The 23,005-nt window shown below is 45.6% G+C and overlaps 2 protein-coding genes across 4 annotated transcripts in view; both read right to left on the bottom strand.

The window, feature by feature from the left end:
• The window catches only part of LOC107053714 (deleted in malignant brain tumors 1 protein-like), a 35,054-nt gene extending 32,351 nt beyond the window's left edge, over positions 1-2,703 (bottom strand). Inside the window, exons 1-2 of the mRNA XM_046943339.1 lie at positions 1,725-2,703; positions 253-403 (exon numbers count right to left, since the gene is read on the bottom strand). Coding sequence (XP_046799295.1) covers positions 253-403; positions 1,725-1,736 — 163 coding nt within the window. The 5' untranslated portion in view covers positions 1,737-2,703. The remainder of the gene's footprint in view (positions 1-252; positions 404-1,724) is intronic.
• A 1,553-nt stretch (positions 2,704-4,256) lies between these two features.
• On the bottom strand, positions 4,257-22,272 carry LOC101750892 (deleted in malignant brain tumors 1 protein-like). Of its 3 annotated transcripts, XM_040702913.2 has the most exons (27): positions 22,205-22,272; positions 20,992-21,024; positions 19,700-19,744; positions 19,368-19,406; positions 18,151-18,462; positions 17,843-17,887; positions 17,510-17,548; positions 16,789-17,100; positions 16,481-16,525; positions 16,148-16,186; positions 15,427-15,738; positions 15,119-15,163; positions 14,786-14,824; positions 14,065-14,376; positions 13,757-13,801; positions 13,424-13,462; positions 12,703-13,014; positions 12,395-12,439; positions 12,062-12,100; positions 10,845-11,156; positions 10,534-10,581; positions 9,923-10,076; positions 9,485-9,693; positions 7,630-7,802; positions 6,843-7,237; positions 5,554-5,825; positions 4,257-4,816 (listed from the first exon to the last, which is right to left on the bottom strand). In XM_040702913.2, the coding sequence occupies exons 1-27, from the start codon at positions 22,263-22,265 to the stop codon at positions 4,644-4,646; spliced, it is 3,894 nt and encodes a 1,297-aa protein (XP_040558847.1). In that variant the 5' UTR covers positions 22,266-22,272; the 3' UTR covers positions 4,257-4,643. The 3 variants fall into 3 exon arrangements, with proteins under 3 accessions (XP_040558847.1, XP_040558849.1, XP_040558848.1); XM_040702915.2 differs by lacking the exons at positions 10,845-11,156; positions 12,062-12,100; positions 12,395-12,439; XM_040702914.2 differs by lacking the exons at positions 18,151-18,462; positions 19,368-19,406; positions 19,700-19,744.
• Between the last annotated feature and the right edge of the window lie 733 nt (positions 22,273-23,005).

Below are 23,005 nucleotides of genomic sequence, written 5' to 3'. Positions count from 1 at the left end.
TCAAGGCACTAAGACAAGGACTATCCCATGGGTGCAGAATGCACTGTGCTAAAAGCTTTAAATAATTATTACAATTTAATATAATTAAGCACAGTTTTGTTCTACTAGAATTGTTAACATCAAGATGCATTCAATTTCACCTTTAATCTTCAGCCCAAGTCAATACCAGCATGACTATCATTTTTGTTAATGGAATTAACAATCTTTATATTTTATTTTCTATGAGCTCTGGAACAAGTCTAAGTGGTTTACCTGGACTGGCCTCCAGAACTGCTGCACCAAGCAAAAGGAAGCACATCAATATCTTGGTGGTACCCATCTCATCAGGAGCTGTTGATGGAAAGAACCATCGGGATATATAGTCTCTATTTCTGAGGGGGAGTGGCTTCATAGGTCTCTTTTTCTACAGGAAGATGGTAAAATAAGCATGGCATGATAGTCTGAAACAAAAATATGTTTGATTTGTTATTCAATATTTTGTCACATCCTGGTTTCTGCTTGAAGATAATATCTCAAGAGTAACATTTTCCACTGCTTGGAAGAAAATATTTATGCTACTATGAGTACAACTCATAGCTACTATACATCATTTATGCTACTATGAGTTTGTACTCGCTGTACAAACAAAATGAGCTCTTATCCAAAGATACCTCTCGATTCTGGCTGATAAATCTTATATTATTCTTTTATGATGACAACCCTTGGCAAATCTGAAGAAGGTAGTGGGATCTTGAAATTCAAATGGGATTACCTCCAAGAAGGTTGTTAGAGAACTTCATACCTTAGTTCCAGCTAGTGAGGCAAGCTCCCTGGGGAGCCACGAATGGGGTACACATTTGGCATACTTTAAATATGATAAAATAGCATCATGATCAAGAACAAGTGGGAGTCTCTGAACATAACCCACCAGAACTGTGGCTGTTGCTAAATATAAAGAACATGATCAATAGACACTTCATCTAGACACTTGGGTCCTATCAGCATTGCTAGCTCCACCTCAGCTTCAGTGTTTCTACCCTTAGCAGCAGAGCCAACAAGTAGAGGGCTGCAAGTGTCTGCAGGCTCTTGGTGGTCACAGAAGCCACTGGAGAGGCAATATAATGGAGATATGAGGAAAGAAGAGGGGCCAATCTGCGGTCCTGGGCTGAACTACCAGTTGCCAGGTGTGGTAACAACAAGAGCAGACCTCAGAGACGCATCAAGGTTTGCTTGCTGATTCACCTTTTTGAGCACCTCAGCCATAAGCAGAGAGGATCTCACACCACTGTGTGTAAGTGATACATACTTTACCCCACTATGTGGGCAACTTGCTCCAGATAATTAGAGAGGCTGTTCCAAGGCTTTTAAGTGAATCACTGTGAGATATCTGAAGAACCTTGCAGCTGCAACATGAATGTATTCGCTTTTGGCATTTTAAGTTCATGTCAAAATTCATACTCTGTTCACCATGAAACTGTTAATGGCAAGAAAATGTCAAGAGAATCACGGTCAGCTGATAACTTTTTATGAAAACCAAGCAGAAAAATAAGTGGATTCTAAGCATATATAAGTAAGTTAGGTTAAAACATACATTTGATCTAAAATTTGAAAAATGTATCCAAAGTTTTCCAAAGCATAAAATAATGTTTAATTCTCATTCATCATTCTCTTGTCAGAATGGCTAGTAGTCTGACAACTATCCTAAGAATGAAGAGCCAAAATATCATTCTGCATCCCATTCTTACCTTTACAGCCATCAAGGTTTGAATGGCATTATCAGCAGTCAAAATCTGTGGCACAGTTATTGTAACGTACAAATCTATTGCATCCAAGGAGCCCAAGGGAAAAAGAATGACTTAGAAGGTCTTTCCACAAAGGCCAGCATTATTGGAATGGAAGAAGGAAGTGCAAAATACAAGAGGCCAAAGATAAGGTTGGAAGCCCTGAAAGCAAACCTAAGTGAAGAGTAAATATATTTTTTTTTATCTAAACAACCACGTTCACATATGAATGAGGAAATGTACCCGACACTTGGTACTCACTATTCATATTCTTCTGTTTTTGACATTTTGGCAAGCAGAAAAAATACAGTACATTTGGCTGACCAATCCAACTCTGCAATCAGTGAAGCAAGAGTAAGTGATGGACAGCAATTCTCCAAACTCTTGTAATAACTGAAAAGGTGTAGGAGGAAGGGGAACACTAAAGGGATTCCCATACGGCTCAATGGAAAAAATACCCACTAAGCTGTCCAGGTAAATGAACAACATTGATTATTTATTTTTTCGCTTCATTCTTCATTAATTAATTCTTTGTGACAGATGCCAAAGATCTACGTATTTCTAGAGCTCTTAGTCATCAGACATTCTGCACATTAGAAATAGATAACTACTACACTCAAATTATATTGAATTAATTCAGTCAAATACCATAAAGAGGGTGTTTTCATCCTTCCCATTGGGTAGAAGGTCTCTTGCAATAATGCGTTTTTTCTTTCTAGGACTTTTTCTGTCAGGCTGAAGTGTTTCTCAGCATATTACTCTGTGAAAGGGCTTTGAAAACACTTTTATGTTCTGCTGCCTGTTGTTAGGAGGTTTCTGTAGACATTCTGGCTTTTGTGATGCTCAGATGAAAACAACTGAAAGGACATAGGAGATCAATCGGCTTTCATCCACGACTATCCTAAGCATCTACACTGGAATGAGGGTGTCCACAGACTTCTCCACAAAGGGACAATAGTCTGAACACCTGCATTATGATCCAATGAGGCAGTTTAGTCAAATTTATCAGGTTCCTTGATGGCCTCCTCTTGAGCTCTACTGCCTGTGCGACATGAAGCGTGTCAATACAAATCAATTAGTGTTTGTTGACTTTGAGGAGACATTGTTGAGACATGTTGACATTGAGGAGACAAGTGGGTCTGAAAAGCTGAGAGTCATGTCCCTTGAATTTACCTATAGAAGAGCTCCTGAATGTGGTGGGACAGGAGGGAAGGTACTTAACAGAAGAGCCACTGACTGAGTGCATTTACCTCAGAAAATGATTTTTTTCTTCTTCACCAAGCCTAGTTTTCTTGAACTCCACATTTCTACAATGTTTATGGATCAAGGAAACTGTGGGGAGATAGGGACAATGGTTTTGGGACATCAAATAGTTGAACACTTTACTAGTGTTTTTCACAGCAACATTTAATATGAAAACCACTGCACTTGGTACTTCTACCCCGTATTCTGGTACAACCTTGATATATCTTCATCTAGAACCCTGGTGCAGATGTAGCATGGGAAAACAATTCTGAAAAGCACAAGCATGTTGCTGATTGGAGGCATCAACATCCTGGGCCTACAATCTTTCTCCTAGTCTGATCACAAAGATACTCTGGGAATGTGAGATGTGGAAAAAGTGCCATCGGGCTATTAAAAGTTATGGGGTAGCACAACAGCAGTACAACAGCAGGAGTTGGTGCAGGAGAAAGGAGCAGGTCTGTGAAGAGCAGAGAGGATGGTCCTTTTCCGTGACTGCTCTACCCTTCAAATGAGGTTGTAGGGTGGTAGGTAGAAAAGGGAAAGACACTCCTCAGTCCTTGTTCCTCATGTGTGGGTAACAAAATTCATTTCCATTCTCTGTGGGCATTGGCAGTCCATCCTTGTTAGGTCCCTTCTCTACAGCACGGGGAGGTGAGAAGATGCCTGGGGTCACCTAGAAAAGGCAAGAAGAAATACTACAGGCTGTAATGACTATTTCTGTCTACTCTTATCCTCCTCACCAGGACAAGATGTAGTCTTGAATATACATCACTACTTTGTCTCTGGCTTACCTCACAGGTAGTACGTCATGCTGTTCCTAACAAGCTTTCCTCTGTCACTGCTTGCTAGAAAACCAGAAAGCCTAAAGAGAAGGATTTCACAAGCAAATACCAATGATCTTTTCACCTGTAGTAAGTGAGTTCTTCCTAACAGGTTCTTCCTTTATTAATATTGTTATTATCTTATTTTCACACGGGGATATGAGGCTGGTCACACTTCCTTATGGCAACTTACGTACATTCCCCTTGCCACTACATGTTTAAAAATGCGTAATAACAAGAGTACAGATCACTCCTTGGCAAAGTCACTTTCTCAGAAACCATGTCCTTCAATCTGATAATGTGTTGGCAGTAAGCTCAGACACACAGGCAGTGTATTTGCAAGTACAAAAAAAAAAAAAAAAGAAATATTGCTCTACAAATGCTTCCTCCCCTGTGTTTTTTAATTACACACATAACAGGTTTGATTGTATTTATCTTCAATGCAAATATTTATTAATAGCCTACATTTTCTCAGAGGAACATACAAATGTGAAGAACCATGTCTCCCCAATAAAGTAACATTGTACAGGAACAATTCCTTATGTGCAATATCTGTGTATTTTATTTTATGGCTGATTATTGAGATGCTTTTCTCTAAAAGAAATATTTTTCTTGGGCTACTCTCTAGAGTACCTAATATCAGTAGACCACCACACAAGTGTTCTATCTATATGTAAGCAATGGCAAAAGAAATCAGTTCTTCTTTCCCAAGCCACCAAATTCAGTCTCCTGAGACACAACATCAAAGCAGGAGCTCAGTTGAAATGCTCTGAAACATCCGAATTGCACCCTCCACCTGCAGACTCTTGGTCACCTCTCACATAATCTGGTAGGGGATCGGTTCTTGCAGTTTGCGCTTCAGAAGAAGTCCTCCCACTGTGAGGATGGCAGCTGCCAGCACAGCGACGGTCACAGCCAGAGGAATATGGGAGCTGGCAGCAGGCACGGGGCTCTCGAGATCCCCTCTCACCTGGGTGTTGGAGGCCAGCTCTGTGCATGAGAGAGAAAGAGAGGAGCTTACATTTGTTTGCTGAGCTCATTTGTTTCAAAGGTAAAGAGGAATTTATATAAAATGGATCTGATCAGATCTGCAATACGGATCTGAACGAAAAACAGATTATCACGTGTTGTTTAAGAAATGAGTCTGTGTCCATATCAAACAAGCAAAGATTATGGCAAGAACTTAAAAAGTAGCTAAGAATGATTGAGCTGCAGTTGTCCTTTCAGGGAGTTGGATAAGATGGCTATAAGGGTCCCTTCCAACTCAAGTGATTCTATGAACTTCTAAAAATTACACTCCAAGACCATAAGATGCTATTTCCTAACAGTGGAGACACCATTTATAGGGCACAGGGAAACATTTTCAAGGGGACCTACAACATGGTTTCTAATAAATAAGAGATATGCCAATCAGGCAGAGAAAACACTGAAAATCTAATACAAATCCAGTAGGTAGATGGGCTACATCTCAATTCTCTTCTAGCAGAACTAAAACAATTGCTACTTGACACATGCAGAATAGTTGGTCTAAGTATAATAAAAAGGAAATTGTGCGTAAATACTATAAAACAACTTTACGTACAATCAAAAAATAGTCTTAAGAATTATAGTAGGGTTGTGAATGAGCTAGCAAAGGAATATTTCAGAACTGGGTTTATGAACTGATATGCAAACACACAGCAATATACAGAGCCCTACTTTGAATAAAAGTGGAAGTTTGCACTCACCGGCACTCCTCTTCTCAGGGGGAGTCTCCTGAAGTTGAACAGGTCCGATGACAACACTCACTTTTCCCTGGGAAGATCCTGCACTCCTCCTGAACCTGCTCACACAGCCTTGGTAGCAGCGGGAAGAATAGTCTCCATACCTGCACACCACCAGCTCACACTGCAGGTAGACTGATGGGTAGCGGTTAACAAAGGAGAATGCATTAAATGCAAACCGACTGACACTTGGATATGGTGAGTAGTAAGAAGAGTAGGTAGGGTCTTTAGCACACCTAGAGAGAGAGAAAATTAACAGATTAGATTCATTAGATGTGAGGCTCATTTTCCTCACAAGGATCCCAGGGTTCTCACGGTCTATTTTATACTGCAATGATATCCCAACACCTATGATATTTATAAGAGGATATTACTGATTTTACCTTCAGCAAATACACTTTTTTTTTTTTTTTTTTTGACACTGTTACATGTCAAATGAATAAAAATTAATTGGAAAAAGACCAGAGTCTATTTGGCCCATGTCCTGAGTGTTCTTTCTGTTTCTGCTTAATGAATTAGTATTTTTACTAGTAGAATCAAAAGAAATCTCATCAAGAAGAAAATAATTCTCATATTTATGTAACATGTAAAAGGGAGGACACTCATCTCACATGCAGGAGGCACTAGGTCACTTCCCTAGCCTCTTACAAGCAATAGACTTCCAGCCTAATGGTTGGTTACTTGATTCCTACTTTGCTAAGGTTACCAATAACAACACCTTCTCAGGAGGTAGAAAGATTCAAATCCCACTAAGCACTGAAGGGAAATAAATTAGCAAGAATTTTGATTTCCTGGAAGAAAATGGGACACTAAGAGCAATGCTTTTATGCTTCTAGCTCTTTGTCCATTTAGCATTACTTACAAGAGACTACAAATATTCCATTTCAAATTAGAAGGCAAATTTTGTATCAGATCAAGAAAACAGTACTTACAAAACTTTGATTCTGGTGTACAGAAACAAAGTGCCACTGACATCGCTATATTTCATTCATCTATGTCAGAAGCAGTTCAGACCTCTGTTTCCACACTGCTTCCTGGAGTGAAATTGGAGCCTGACTGCTACTTGTCAATGGGATTTCAATTGTCATATTTAATTTTATTTAGGCTACGGCAGAAAGTATTTCTTAAAAGTATATTTGTATTGAGAATGGCAACCACCGCACACTGGTCCTAAATTTTATCTTCCATAAATGACTCACTTTAAGATCTCTGTATCCAGATACTTTCAAAATCATTCCTAAGAAAGTTCTTACCCACTTCTGATCAAGTCATAGGTCAGTGTTGTAAAATCGTTAGGATCAGGTGATGCCACACACGTATCCACAAACAGCACAAGATTGGAGTCATTGCTGCGAAGAGAAGCTTGAAGGAACAAATTCTGATTCAGGTCAACATAGTAAGGAGAGTCATATACTGGCAGAAGGAAAGAGGAGGAATTGTAGAATGCAAAGTCCACTTGGTATCTGCCATATTGGGTTTCATCAATATCAGTAACACCACTGTCGTTAGCAATGTACATTGCTTGTACCCAGGTCTTCTGGAGCATTTTGCAGTTCACATGCAAGTGAAGGTCCTTTTTCCTCTTGATGATGGAATCAGAAGCAAATACCCTTATCACGTTGGAATATGTGAATGTCTCATTGTTGCTCTGTTGGACACATTAGGTGAGTGCAAGATTATTGCATGTAGTTATGTTCACACTGTGAAGTACAAACTTCTGTATGCGTCAGATCCTAGTATTACTCAGAAAGAATGTGTCATACTCAAAAACCCAAAGCACCCTATATGTGATTGTTCACTCTATCCTACACTTTCTTCTCTAAAGCATCACTCTGAAATAAACACAGATATTACTTAAAATCTAAGAAGGACAAGTAGGAATGTTTAATTAACCGTAGCCTCCAGAAAGACATGCTTCTTTGGTGTGTTTTGAATACTTGTAGACAACAATGCCCCATGCAATTTTTGACAGTTTTCCAACTGCCTATTAAGTTTCTGTGCCCAGAACTGGAGATATCTCCAAAATACATTGACACTCACCTGTCTACGGGTACCGCAGCTGTTGTATGGAATGTCGAATATAACCTGGGTTGATGTAATTTTTGGTCTACAAGAAGGGTCAGACAAGCTAGCATTCCACACAGAGTAACCCTGTGACTGGAGATAGCTTCTCTCTACAACTGCACGCATGTGGGTTGGGAAGCAAAAGAGGGCTAGGGCAGAAAATAGGAATTATTAGTGAATTCATGTAATTAATAATGTTCACATGATAAAATTTCACCAAATTCGAAAGCTTTTACCATTTAGGGAAGGTATTTCATTTTTACACCTTAAACTTAGATAGGAATAATCTCTGACAAACTTCAGTTGACCTTCAGTTACTCTCCTAACAAAACTACATATACTATGTAGTATACAGTAGTATTTTGATGACACCTCGATCCCGTATCACCACTCATACAAAAATGATAAGAGATGGGAGTCTTTCCTAAATAACCATCCAAAAGTTAACGTGGAAGTTGTAGAGATAAACGTACACTGTTAGCAGAAACACTACTTGCTTAGGAAGGAGATCTAGAAACCATCCTCATGACCATGAGTTCATTACATGGAAAGGAATGATCCCAGGGAGAGTCTGGCTTCTGACAGAGATAAGTATCTAGGGACAGCAGGTGATTTCATAAGTATTGATGGCCACTATCAATACTTATATTGATATTACTATACAATATATGTATAGTAATATGTAATGTAATATGTAATATTATATAATACTATATAATAATAAAATAATACTATATTACATATAGTTATATGTAATGTAATACAAATAGTATTACAAATACTATTTGTGCCTGGGGTGACTATGAGAACACATCAGAAAAATTCCCCTGCTAGACTGCAGGACAACAGTGGAAGAGGCCACTCAGAGAAGTGGTGGCTATGAAAATTTCATCCTTTGATGATTTAGAAGCACTGCAACTCATCATCAGGTTCAATCTTTCATGGGATAAGGAAGCACAGATGAGGTTATGTAGCATCCTGTCCAGTCTCATCTTGAGAAACTCCAACAACAGGGATGCTAAAGATTGATTCTTCTCACTGAAAAAATTTCTTTCTTCTACCAAGACTTCTTAGCATGCCACTTGTACCTGTTGCCTCTCATCTCCTCCATGTGGCCTTTGTGAAAAGAGCTTCCATCCTCTTTGTAGCCACACTCTTAGTACAGGAATACTATGACGAGGTCCTCCACCTACCTCCTTCAGTCTTTCCTCCTAAGGCAAGTTCTCCAGCCCTTTGCTCATCTATATGATCATCTGTGGATGTCTCCAGTCTGTCTACATCACTTTAGAGGGACAAGAATTGAATACAGTACTCAGGCTGCTGCCTGACAAGCGCTGAGTAGAGGGAAATGATCACATCTGAGTCTCTGCTAGTAAGACCCCTGGAGATGCAGCTGAGTCCAATTTTACCTTCATTGCTACATAAATTCATAATGGACATGATCTGGTGCTGGTGATAGTCCTGCTTGGAGTAGTTGGAGTAGGGAAAATTCAGATACCCTTTCTAATGAATTTGTCTATGATTCTACAAGAAATTGTCCATGAGAATAGAAAAAAAGTGAAAATGAGGTGATAAGAATAAAGATGAGTTTATACTGGCCATCAATAAAAAAAATTGTAAGTGGAATCAATTTGATACTTGAAGGTCATTTTAAAATGAAAAAGTAATTATTGTCTGGAAGTGATCAGTTAATAACCACTTATGAAACTGAAGTAAGAATGTCATTTTTTTTGGGAGTGGTTCACAACCATTAACAAATACTTCAGCAAATAACAACAGGATATAAAAGACTTTTAGCCAAGGAAATGTTATAAAGTGAGTGGAAACTTACCGGTGTTCTGATCTGCTGGAAAGGAGTGATAATCAGCATAAAACCCTCTGTTTGAATATCTAGAGTCACTGCGAAATCTGACGGTCATCATATTTGAGGAGGATGTGTACATGATATTATAACCAGAACAAATTTTTCCAAGCAGAGGAGAAGTACTTGGTGGACCATCATAGATCTCAATATAGTCATACTGGCATCCACCTTGCAAACTGAAAAAGGAACATGAATACAAGGTAAAACATGAATATTGGGTAAAACACATTTGGTAAAGTTCAGTATTTTAAATGCTGAATAAACAAAAAACTAAGATACTGCACTGACACAATTTCAAGGTACTTTTTATAACACATTTAAGTACTGGGAAAACGTTTGAGAACTGCGGTTTGAAGTTGAGATTTTGGGCCCACTTACTACCCAGGAAACAAGTAATTTACTTACCGAATACTTCCAAATGTGAGCATAATGCGATAATTGTTCATTACTTGTATTTCCCACAAGCAATCTGCATTATCTGGATAATTCGAAGGATAAAAAGGACTCTGAATTGTTCCAGATGAATTTGAAAGGAAGCTACCGCAAAAATATTTTCGCGCTGAAAAAAAGAGATGGAAATGAGATTCACTTAGACTTCTTTATCAACAAATCCATATACAGATACCAAAGCAAATGATGGCAAAGTTTCCAGAAAAAGTGAATGGATATACTCTTCTTACCCAGGCTACAGGTGTAATCATTACAGAACTATGAACCTTCACTGCTAATTTGCATTTCGCAAGCTTAAGGCATAAACGTGCATGAGAGAAAGGAACAGGCACTAGCTAAAATGACATAAATAATCTAAAAGATCAGAAAACTGACAGAAACCAATATATATATATACAAACACGACAATCAGAGTTATGGAAGAGTAAAAAGAAGGATTTGACAAGTAAGTAGATGTGGAAACTTCAGAGTTTATTAAAGAGTAATAAAGACAAAATATTGAGACATAAAAATAAACAACAACACATAAAAAATAAGAAAAAAAAACCTGAAAATCACATACATACCAGGTGTGCTTGATGGTGTAGTAGGAACAGTGGTTGAAGTATAAGCACCTGTTCAGGGAGGAAGAGAAAGAAGCAGGTAAGATACATTGGGATGGAGGAGCGCACCACGTTTGCTCCCAGCATGGGGGATGGCGCTGCTGCCCTGTCATGCTGCGATGCACTGCACAGCATGGGGGTCTCGGCAGGGCCACCTCCCACAGGAGCACAGCTAAACACAGGCTGCCAACGTGGCTCCACAACGTCGCCACGCCAGGCAAAGTAGGGCCAATTTGTCAGCCTGTACCAGGATTTGGGAAGGACATCAACGGTACCTGAGCAGACAACGCCGGCATCCTCATAGTGGTTACAATTGTGCACACCCCAGCCACTGCTCTGGCACTTAAAGAGGGACGACTCATTCCCCTTGCAATGCACATCGTCCAGGTAAATTGCGCCAGTGCCTTGTCCAAAATAGGCATTTCCTAGCGCTGAAACTGCAAAGCCACATCCCAGCTGCCTGCACACAACATTGGCGTCATTGATGTCCCAGCCGTCATCACACACCGTGCCCCGATTCCCATTGGAGTAGATCTCTACGCGCCCCTCACACCGGTTCCGGCCATTCACCAAGCTCAGAGAGGCACCTGGGAAAGGAGGAAACAAGGAACACATGGGAAAACACTGCAGCACGCACACACCTTCCCTTCACGCTGCAGTTTCAACACCCCACGACTCTGAGGCCACGAGGATTGCTACTCTCAGCTGAATTAGGCTCCGCATTTCCATGACTCTCCTCTCCTGTTGTTCTTTTCTGCGTCTCTGGCACCTCATGGAAAGGATGTGGGAGTTCAGGTGGATGGAAAGCTCCACATCACTGAACTGTGATGTGCCATGGTCAGCAGAGGGCCAAGCCTATTTGGCGCCGCTTTAAGCCCAGATCAGTTGGCCAGGCAACACCAGTCCCCCTGCACTCTACAGATTTGGGGCTGCACCCCAAATACTCGGTGTGCTTTTGAGCTCTACAGAGCAAGAATGTGAAACATTTAGAGTGTGTCCAAAAAAGGGGGAGAAAAATGATGGAAAAGTTGATTAGATGGCACAATTTATGAGGGGTGGCAGAGGTCACCTGGACCGTTCAGCCTAGGGAGCAGGATCCTGAGAAGGGATGTGGTTGCTGTCTGCACCTTCCTCGTGACGGATAAAGGGGAATGGCTTAAAGCTGCCTGAGGAGGATTGGTGTGGGTACTGGGAACAGCTGTGCACAGACAGGCGGGCAGGGCACAGCAAGTGGCCCCCAGGGAAGTGGTCATGGCCCCAGGCCCATCAGTGCTGAATAACCAGTTGGACAGCGCTCTCAGATATATGAGTTATCTCTTTTACCGTCCGCTGCAGAGCCCCACTTGGGCTCTATCGTCCCTCTGGGTCCCTGCCAGCTCTGCACCTTTGAGGACTCCCTGATTCCACGGAAAAGACAAAGCTCACGTGTTCAGACAGCAACAAACACAGCTCTAAATAGCGAAGAGAAAAACCAGGAATAATGCAGACATACTTGTAGGACTGGTGACATCTGTGGTTGTGTACGTGGGAACTGTTGAGAGAGGGAGAGAAGGAATCTCCAGTGAGGCACGTGCGGTTGAATCTAGACTTGGAAAAACATACCCCACAGCTTTGTGCTCCCCATAACTGCAGGCAAGGTGAAACTCAGCCCCGGGGACATTTCTGGCAGCACCATGCCCTGCCCTCCAACGTGGGCTGTCCAACAACATCCTCTGGCCCACCCACACCTGGTCCACCAGGTGGCCTCAGACTGTGTAGCTGGGCTGCTAACTCCTACAACCCCAAAGCAAAGCACAGGAAGGGAACGTGGAATGTGCAGACTCACGTGTAGTTCTCCATGGGTAGGTACTCGGGTATCCAGTTGTTGCTTCTGTTGCGGGAAGAAGAGAAAGAAGCAGGTAAGATACATTGGGATGGAGGAGTGCACCATGTTTGCTCCCAGCATGGGGGATGGCGCTGCTGCCATGTCATGCTGCGATGCACTGCAATGCATGGGGGTCTCGGCAGGGCCACCTCCCACAGGAGCACAGCTAAACACAGGCTGCCAACGTGGCTCCACAACATCGCCACGCCAGGCAAAGTAGGGCCAATTTGTCAGCCTGTACCAGGATTTGGGAAGGACATCAACGGTACCTGAGCAGACAACGCCGGCATCCTCATAGTGGTTACAATTGTGCACACCCCAGCCACTGCTCTGGCACTTAAAGAGGGACGACTCATTCCCCTTGCAATGCACATCGTCCAGGTAAATTGCGCCAGTGCCTTGTCCAAAATAGGCATTTCCTAGTGCTGAAACTGCAAAGCCACATCCCAGCTGCCTGCACACAACATTGGCGTCATTGATGTCCCAGCCGTCATCACACACTGTGCCCCGATTCCCATTGGAGTAGATCTCTACGCGCCCCTCACACCGGTTCCGGCCATTCACCAAGCTCAGAGAGGCACCTGGGAAAGGAGGAAACAAGGAACACATGGGAAAACACTGCAGCACGCACACACCTTCCCTTCACGCTGCAGTTTCAACACCCCACGACTCTGAGGCCACGAGGATTGCTACTCTCAGCTGAATTAGGCTCCGCATTTCCATGACACTCCTCTCCTGTTCTTGTGGTCATGGCCCCAGGCCCATCAGTGCTGAATAACCAGTTGGACAGCGCTCTCAGATATATGAGTTATCTCTTTTACCGTCCGCTGCAGAGCCCCACTTGGGCTCTATCGTCCCTCTGGGTCCCTGCCAGCTCTGCACCTTTGAGGACTCCCTGATTCCACGGAAAAGACAAAGCTCACGTGTTCAGACAGCAACAAACACAGCTCTAAATAGCGAAGAGAAAAACCAGGAATAATGCAGACATACTTGTAGGACTGGTGACATCTGTGGTTGTGTACGTGGGAACTGTTGAGAGAGGGAGAGAAGGAATCTCCAGTGAGGCACGTGCGGTTGAATCTAGACTTGGAAAAACATACCCCACAGCTTTGTGCTCCCCATAACTGCAGGCAAGGTGAAACTCAGCCCCGGGGACATTTCTGGCAGCACCATGCCCTGCCCTCCAACGTGGGCTGTCCAACAACATCCTCTGGCCCACCCACACCTGGTCCACCAGGTGGCCTCAGACTGTGTAGCTGGGCTGCTAACTCCTACAACCCCAAAGCAAAGCACAGGAAGGGAACGTGGAATGTGCAGACTCACGTGTAGTTCTCCATGGGTAGGTACTCGGGTATCCAGTTGTTGCTTCTGTTGCGGGAAGAAGAGAAAGAAGCAGGTAAGATACATTGGGATGGAGGAGTGCACCATGTTTGCTCCCAGCATGGGGGATGGCGCTGCTGCCATGTCATGCTGCGATGCACTGCAATGCATGGGGGTCTCGGCAGGGCCACCTCCCACAGGAGCACAGCTAAACACAGGCTGCCAACGTGGCTCCACAACATCGCCACGCCAGGCAAAGTAGGGCCAATTTGTCAGCCTGTACCAGGATTTGGGAAGGACATCAACGGTACCTGAGCAGACAACGCCGGCATCCTCATAGTGGTTACAATTGTGCACACCCCAGCCACTGCTCTGGCACTTAAAGAGGGACGACTCATTCCCCTTGCAATGCACATCGTCCAGGTAAATTGCGCCAGTGCCTTGTCCAAAATAGGCATTTCCTAGTGCTGAAACTGCAAAGCCACATCCCAGCTGCCTGCACACAACATTGGCGTCATTGATGTCCCAGCCGTCATCACACACCGTGCCCCGATTCCCATTGGAGTAGATCTCTACGCGCCCCTCACACCGGTTCCGGCCATTCACCAAGCTCAGAGAGGCACCTGGGAAAGGAGGAAACAAGGAACACATGGGAAAACACTGCAGCACGCACACACCTTCCCTTCACGCTGCAGTTTCAACACCCCACGACTCTGAGGCCACGAGGATTGCTACTCTCAGCTGAATTAGGCTCCGCATTTCCATGACACTCCTCTCCTGTTCTTGTGGTCATGGCCCCAGGCCCATCAGTGCTGAATAACCAGTTGGACAGCGCTCTCAGATATATGAGTTATCTCTTTTACCGTCCGCTGCAGAGCCCCACTTGGGCTCTATCGTCCCTCTGGGTCCCTGCCAGCTCTGCACCTTTGAGGACTCCCTGATTCCACGGAAAAGACAAAGCTCACGTGTTCAGACAGCAACAAACACAGCTCTAAATAGCGAAGAGAAAAACCAGGAATAATGCAGACATACTTGTAGGACTGGTGACATCTGTGGTTGTGTACGTGGGAACTGTTGAGAGAGGGAGAGAAGGAATCTCCAGTGAGGCACGTGCGGTTGAATCTAGACTTGGAAAAACATACCCCACAGCTTTGTGCTCCCCATAACTGCAGGCAAGGTGAAACTCAGCCCCGGGGACATTTCTGGCAGCACCATGCCCTGCCCTCCAACGTGGGCTGTCCAACAACATCCTCTGGCCCACCCACACCTGGTCCACCAGGTGGCCTCAGACTGTGTAGCTGGGCTGCTAACTCCTACAACCCCAAAGCAAAGCACAGGAAGGGAACGTGGAATGTGCAGACTCACGTGTAGTTCTCCATGGGTAGGTACTCGGGTATCCAGTTGTTGCTTCTGTTGCGGGAAGAAGAGAAAGAAGCAGGTAAGATACATTGGGATGGAGGAGTGCACCATGTTTGCTCCCAGCATGGGGGATGGCGCTGCTGCCCTGTCATGCTGCGATGCACTGCAATGCATGGGGGTCTCGGCAGGGCCACCTCCCACAGGAGCACAGCTAAACACAGGCTGCCAACGTGGCTCCACAACATCGCCACGCCAGGCAAAGTAGGGCCAATTTGTCAGCCTGTACCAGGATTTGGGAAGGACATCAACGGTACCTGAGCAGACAACGCCGGCATCCTCATAGTGGTTACAATTGTGCACACCCCAGCCACTGCTCTGGCACTTAAAGAGGGACGACTCATTCCCCTTGCAATGCACATCGTCCAGGTAAATTGTGCCAGTGCCTTGTCCAAAATAGGCATTTCCTAGTGCTGAAACTGCAAAGCCACATCCCAGCTGCCTGCACACAACATTGGCGTCATTGATGTCCCAGCCGTCATCACACACCGTGCCCCGATTCCCATTGGAGTAGATCTCTACGCGCCCCTCACACCGGTTCCGGCCATTCACCAAGCTCAGAGAGGCACCTGGGAAAGGAGGAAACAAGGAACACATGGGAAAACACTGCAGCACGCACACACCTTCCCTTCACGCTGCAGTTTCAACACCCCACGACTCTGAGGCCACGAGGATTGCTACTCTCAGCTGAATTAGGCTCCGCATTACCATGACACTCCTCTCCTGTTCTTGTGGTCATGGCCCCAGGCCCATCAGTGCTGAATAACCAGTTGGACAGCGCTCTCAGATATATGAGTTATCTCTTTTACCGTCCGCTGCAGAGCCCCACTTGGGCTCTATCGTCCCTCTGGGTCCCTGCCAGCTCTGCACCTTTGAGGACTCCCTGATTCCACGGAAAAGACAAAGCTCACGTGTTCAGACAGCAACAAACACAGCTCTAAATAGCGAAGAGAAAAACCAGGAATAATGCAGACATACTTGTAGGACTGGTGACATCTGTGGTTGTGTACGTGGGAACTGTTGAGAGAGGGAGAGAAGGAATCTCCAGTGAGGCACGTGCGGTTGAATCTAGACTTGGAAAAACATACCCCACAGCTTTGTGCTCCCCATAACTGCAGGCAAGGTGAAACTCAGCCCCGGGGACATTTCTGGCAGCACCATGCCCTGCCCTCCAACGTGGGCTGTCCAACAACATCCTCTGGCCCACCCACACCTGGTCCACCAGGTGGCCTCAGACTGTGTAGCTGGGCTGCTAACTCCTACAACCCCAAAGCAAAGCACAGGAAGGGAACGTGGAATGTGCAGACTCACGTGTAGTTCTCCATGGGTAGGTACTCGGGTATCCAGTTGTTGCTTCTGTTGCGGGAAGAAGAGAAAGAAGCAGGTAAGATACATTGGGATGGAGGAGTGCACCATGTTTGCTCCCAGCATGGGGGATGGCGCTGCTGCCCTGTCATGCTGCGATGCACTGCAATGCATGGGGGTCTCGGCAGGGCCACCTCCCACAGGAGCACAGCTAAACACAGGCTGCCAACGTGGCTCCACAACATCGCCACGCCAGGCAAAGTAGGGCCAATTTGTCAGCCTGTACCAGGATTTGGGAAGGACATCAACGGTACCTGAGCAGACAACGCCGGCATCCTCATAGTGGTTACAATTGTGCACACCCCAGCCACTGCTCTGGCACTTAAAGAGGGACGACTCATTCCCCTTGCAATGCACATCGTCCAGGTAAATTGCGCCAGTGCCTTGTCCAAAATAGGCATTTCCTAGTGCTGAAACTGCAAAGCCACATCCCAGCTGCCTGCACACAACATTGGCGTCATTGATGTCCCAGCCGTCATCACACACCGTGCCCCGATTCCCATTGGAGTAGATCTCTACGCGCCCCTCACACCGGTTCCGGCCATTCACCAAGCTCAGAGAGGCACCTGGGAAAGGAGGAAACAAGGAACACATGGGAAAACACTGCAGCACGCACACACCTTCCCTTCACGCTGCAGTTTCAACACCCCACGACTCTGAGGCCACGAGGATTGCTACTCTCAGCTGAATTAGGCTCCGCATTACCATGACACTCCTCTCCTGTTCTTGTGGTCATGGCCCCAGGCCCATCAGTGCTGAATAACCAGTTGGACAGCGCTCTCAGATATATGAGTTATCTCTTTTACCGTCCGCTGCAGAGCCCCACTTGGGCTCTATCGTCCCTCTGGGTCCCTGCCAGCTCTGCACCTTTGAGGACTCCCTGATTCCACGGAAAAGACAAAGCTCACGTGTTCAGACAGCAACAAACACAGCTCTAAATAGCGAAGAGAAAAACCAGGAATAATGCAGACATACTTGTAGGACTGGTGACATCTGTGGTTGTGTACGTGGGAACTGTTGAGAGAGGGAGAGAAGGAATCTCCAGTGAGGCACGTGCGGTTGAATCTAGACTTGGAAAAACATACCCCACAGCTTTGTGCTCCCCATAACTGCAGGCAAGGTGAAACTCAGCCCCGGGGACATTTCTGGCAGCACCATGCCCTGCCCTCCAACGTGGGCTGTCCAACAACATCCTCTGGCCCACCCACACCTGGTCCACCAGGTGGCCTCAGACTGTGTAGCTGGGCTGCTAACTCCTACAACCCCAAAGCAAAGCACAGGAAGGGAACGTGGAATGTGCAGACTCACGTGTAGTTCTCCATGGGTAGGTACTCGGGTATCCAGTTGTTGCTTCTGTTGCGGGAAGAAGAGAAAGAAGCAGGTAAGATACATTGGGATGGAGGAGTGCACCATGTTTGCTCCCAGCATGGGGGATGGCGCTGCTGCCCTGTCATGCTGCGATGCACTGCAATGCATGGGGGTCTCGGCAGGGCCACCTCCCACAGGAGCACAGCTAAACACAGGCTGCCAACGTGGCTCCACAACATCGCCACGCCAGGCAAAGTAGGGCCAATTTGTCAGCCTGTACCAGGATTTGGGAAGGACATCAACGGTACCTGAGCAGACAACGCCGGCATCCTCATAGTGGTTACAATTGTGCACACCCCAGCCACTGCTCTGGCACTTAAAGAGGGACGACTCATTCCCCTTGCAATGCACATCGTCCAGGTAAATTGCGCCAGTGCCTTGTCCAAAATAGGCATTTCCTAGTGCTGAAACTGCAAAGCCACATCCCAGCTGCCTGCACACAACATTGGCGTCATTGATGTCCCAGCCGTCATCACACACCGTGCCCCGATTCCCATTGGAGTAGATCTCTACGCGCCCCTCACACCGGTTCCGGCCATTCACCAAGCTCAGAGAGGCACCTGGGAAAGGAGGAAACAAGGAACACATGGGAAAACACTGCAGCACGCACACACCTTCCCTTCACGCTGCAGTTTCAACACCCCACGACTCTGAGGCCACGAGGATTGTTACTCTCAGCTGAATTAGGCTCCGCATTTCCATGACTCTCCTCTCCTGTTGTTCTCTTCTGCGTCTCTGGCACCTCATGGAAAGGATGTGGGAGTTCAGGTGGATGGAAAGCTCCACATCACTGAACTGTGATGTGCCATGGTCAGCAGAGGGCCAAGCCTATTTGGCGCCACTTTAAGCCCAGCTCAGTCGGCCAGGCAACACCAGTCCCCCTGCACTCTACAGATTAGGGGCTGCACCCCAAATACTCGGTGTGCTTTTGAGCTCTACAGAGCAAGAATGTGAAACATTTAGAGTGTGTCCAAAGAAGGGTGAGAGAAATGATGGAAAAATTGATTAGATGGCACAATTTATGAGGGGTGGCAGAGGTCACCTGGACCGTTCAGCCTAGGGAGCAGGATCCTGAGAAGGGATGTGGTTGCTGTCTGCACCTTCCTCGTGACGGATAAAGGGGAATGGCTTAAAGCTGCCTCAGGAGGATTGGTGTGGGTATGGGGAACAGCTGTGCACAGACAGGTGGGCAGGGCACTGCAAGTGGCCCCCAGGGAAGTTGTCATGGCCCCAGGCCCATCAGTGCTGAATAACCAGTTGGACAGCGCTCTCAGATATATGAGTTATCTCTTTTACCGTCCGCTGCAGAGCCCCACTTGGGCTCTATCGTCCCTCTGGGTCCCTGCCAGCTCTGCACCTTTGAGGACTCCCTGATTCCACGGAAAAGACAAAGCTCACGTGTTCAGACAGCAACAAACACAGCTCTAAATAGCGAAGAGAAAAACCAGGAATAATGCAGACATACTTGTAGGACTGGTGACATCTGTGGTTGTGTACGTGGGAACTGTTGAGAGAGGGAGAGAAGGAATCTCCAGTGAGGCACGTGCGGTTGAATCTAGACTTGGAAAAACATACCCCACAGCTTTGTGCTCCCCATAACTGCAGGCAAGGTGAAACTCAGCCCCGGGGACATTTCTGGCAGCACCATGCCCTGCCCTCCAACGCGGGCTGTCCAACAACATCCTCTGGCCCACCCACACCTGGTCCACCGGTGGCCTCAGACTGTGTAGCTGGGCTGCTAACTCCTACAACCCCAAAGCAAAGCACAGGAAGGGAACGTGGAATGTGCAGACTCACATGTAGTTCTCCATGGGTAGGTACTCGGGTATCCAGTTGTTGCTTCTGTTGCGGGAAGAAGAGAAAGAAGCAGTTAAGATACATTGGGATGGAGGAGCGCACCATGTTTGCTCCCAGCATGAGGGATGGCGCTGCTGCCCTGTCATGCTGCAATGCATGGGGGTCTCGGCAGGGCCACCTCCCACAGGAGCACAGCTAAACACAGGCTGCAAACGTGGCTCCACAACATCGCCACGCCAGGCAAAGTAGGGCCAATTCGTCAGCCTGTACCAGGATTTGGGAAGGACAACTGCAGCACGCACACCTTCCGTTCACGCTGCAGTTTCAACACCCCACGACTCTGAGGCCACGAGGATTGCTACTCTCAGCTGATTTAGGCTCCGCATTTTCATGACTCTCCTCTCCTGTTGTTCTCTCTTGGCTCTCTGGCCCCTCATGGAAAGGATGTGGGAGTTCAGGTGGATGGAAAGCTCCACATCACTGAACTGTGATGTGCCATGGTCAGCAGAGGGCCAAGCCTATTTGGCGCCACTTTAAGCCCAGCTCAGTCGGCCAGGCAACACCAGTCCCCCCTGCACTCTACAGATTAGGGGCTGCACCCCAAATACTCTGTGTGCTTTTGAGCTCTACAGAGCAAGAATATGAAACATTTAGAGTGTGTCAAAGAAGAGTGAGTGAAATGATGGAAAAATTGATTAGATGGCACAATTTATGAGGGGTGGCAGAGGTCACCTGGACCGTTCAGCCTAGGGAGCAGGATCCTAAGAAGGGATGTGGTTGCTGTCTGCACCTTCCTCGTGACGGATAAAGGGGAATGGCTTAAAGCTGCCTCAGGAGGATTGGTGTGGGTACGGGGAACAGCTGTGCACAGACAGGTGGGCAGGGCACTGCAAGTGGCCCCCAGGGAAGTGGTCATGGCCCCAGGCCCATCAGTGCTGAATAACCAGTTGGATAGCGCTCTCAGATATATGAGTTATCTCTTTCACTGTCTGCTGCAGCTGTCGAGAGTGGGAGAGAAGGAATCTTCACTGAGGCATATGTGGTTGAATCTAGACTTGGAAAAACATACCCCACAGCTTTGTGCTCCCCATAACTGCAGGCAAGGTGAAACTCAGCCCCGGAGACATTTCTGGCAGCACCATGCCCTGCCCTCCAACAGGGGCAGACCAACAACATCCACTGGCCCACCCACACCAGGTCCATCAGGTGGCCTCAGACTGTGTATCTGGGCTGTTAACTCCTGTAACCCCAAAGCAAAGCACAGGAAGGGAACGTGGAATGTGCAGACTCACGTGCAGTTCTCCATGGGTATTCAGTTGTTGTTTCTGTTGTGGGAGGAAGAGAAAGAACCAGGTAAGATACACTGGGATGGAGGAGTGCACCACATTTGCTCCCAGCACCCTCAGCTGAATTAGACTCCTCCTTTTCCATGACTCTCCTCTCCCATAATTCTCTTCTGTGTCTCTCGTGCTTGTAGAAAATGATGTTTGGAGTTTTGGTGGATGGAAAGCTCAGCGTAATTCATCACTATGCTTTGGCTTCCAGAAGGCCAAGCCTAGTTTGTGGTGCATTAATCAAGGTGCAGTCCTACTGTCAAAAGGAATGCTTATCACTCTACAGTCAGGGGAGGTGCAGCTGCACATCCCATGTCATGTGAATTTTTGGGTGGATAGAGAAAGATGACGATGACCTAGAAGGCATGGCTTAAATTGACACAGAGAAGACTTTTTGTCAATGCAAACTGAGAGGCTGTCAGGTATGTTATTGCATATTGGAGTATTCGTTCCTGTGAAATATCAGCAGTATTCATAAAGTCCTCAGTAATACTAAATATTGGTTTCTCATAAAGCCCAACCTACCTGAACATGGTTGTGATTTGTAAGTGTAAATGTGCCAGTTGGGCTTTTATTGTCTCCAGGTTTTCTTTCCATGTGAATGAAAGCCTCAAGGGCAAAAGTGGGAGGCAAATACATGTCCCTGAGACTTCGGGATACTATATATGATTGCAGCTGTATCTTACTACTTGGTTTCCATTACATCATATAAAGCATTGTGTTGCTCCACGTGCATCTGCAAGTTTAACTTTGAAGTCTTTTAAAGCATGTATGAATTACAGGCAAGAAACTACATTCCTCCTTAATTTCATACTAGTATACATGGATTTTTACAAATAAAGTCTTTCATTTATATTTTCATGATACTATTTTTTGTTTGTTTGTTTTAATCTATGCTACAGGACACTAGCGTAGAAGTCAAAACAACACTGGTTCATTGCACTACATTTACTTCAATGCAAATAATAGTTAATCACAAAGTTGATTGGTTTGTATTTTTAATAAGAAAACATAATGCTGTCTAATTGTAGTCTGTTTTACATATAATCTTTGAACAAAGTTGATTACATCAGCATGTGAGTTACGTGTATGGAATTGGCAAAGAGGAGTAAGCTATCCCCTCTTCTCTACCTTTTCGTACGAATGTTTTAGAAGATTTTAAGTAGTTTACCTGAGGTGGCATCCAGAATTGCTGCGCTTAAGAGGAAAAGCAGGATCTTGTTTGTACCCATCTTGCACAAGAGGTGCCAATGAAGCAGAGCATCAGAATTTATACCCTACACCCGTGGAAGGGTGAGGCTCCCAAGGCCAGCCTGTCCAAACAGCGGATGATTACGAAATGTAGTTTAACAGTCATGATCCAAGTTGTACCTGGCTTCTTATCCAATGTTTTATGACAACCAGATCTTTACAGGAACAGAACCTATTAAGAGCAAAGTTTCAGTTTCCTGGAAAATTTGTTCTATCGTCATTATTACAAATTAACTGTATCTTTGACTTGTGAGCAGGTCCAGTATTACCTTTGGAACCAGACCGGTGAACTTAAGTATTACTTTGCTCCTACCATTCCAGCTTTATTTATTTGCTGCTTGTATCTAAAGGCTTAATTAAGCAGATTGCAGCACATATTGCAAGGTTGCAAGGCCAGGCAGCAAACTCATAGCAGGATTCCTGGTCTTGTAGATGTTTATGTTTCTGATGGCTTCCTCTTGAAATTACAGGCTTGCTTCTCTGTTGTTTGTCAACAAACAGCATGTAATACACGGGATTAAATCAGGCATCAAAAATAAGTTATTGCAAGTTATTTGCTAAATACCCTAACTAGACCTCATTGGGAGTCTCTGCTAAGCTTACTCTGATTTAGCAATATCTTCCTCAAATGTACCACTATGCTCTTCAGCCAAATTTGTCAGCAATTCTTTGAATCACAAAGTTTATCAAAAGTGAAGGAAATATGGCCTGATGAAAAATC

This window comes from Gallus gallus, chromosome 6 (assembly GCF_016699485.2).
Source record: "Gallus gallus isolate bGalGal1 chromosome 6, bGalGal1.mat.broiler.GRCg7b, whole genome shotgun sequence".
Taxonomy (NCBI): domain Eukaryota; kingdom Metazoa; phylum Chordata; class Aves; order Galliformes; family Phasianidae; genus Gallus; species Gallus gallus.
This window is presented reverse-complemented; position numbering and strand designations above follow the sequence as displayed.

Excerpts from the sequence above, each read along its gene's own strand:
- LOC101750892 (XM_040702913.2), bottom strand. The coding sequence starts at position 22,265 with ATGGGTACAAACAAGATCCTGCTTTTCCTCTTAAGCGCAGCAATTCTG. Across the intron at positions 16,187-16,480 it reads CTACCCATGGAGAACTACAC|TTCCCACGTACACAACCACA; the intron begins GTGAGTCTGCAC and ends CTCTCTCAACAG. Across the intron at positions 14,377-14,785 it reads AGATGTCACCAGTCCTACAA|GTGCCTCTCTGAGCTTGGTG; the intron begins GTATGTCTGCAT and ends CTCCTTTCCCAG.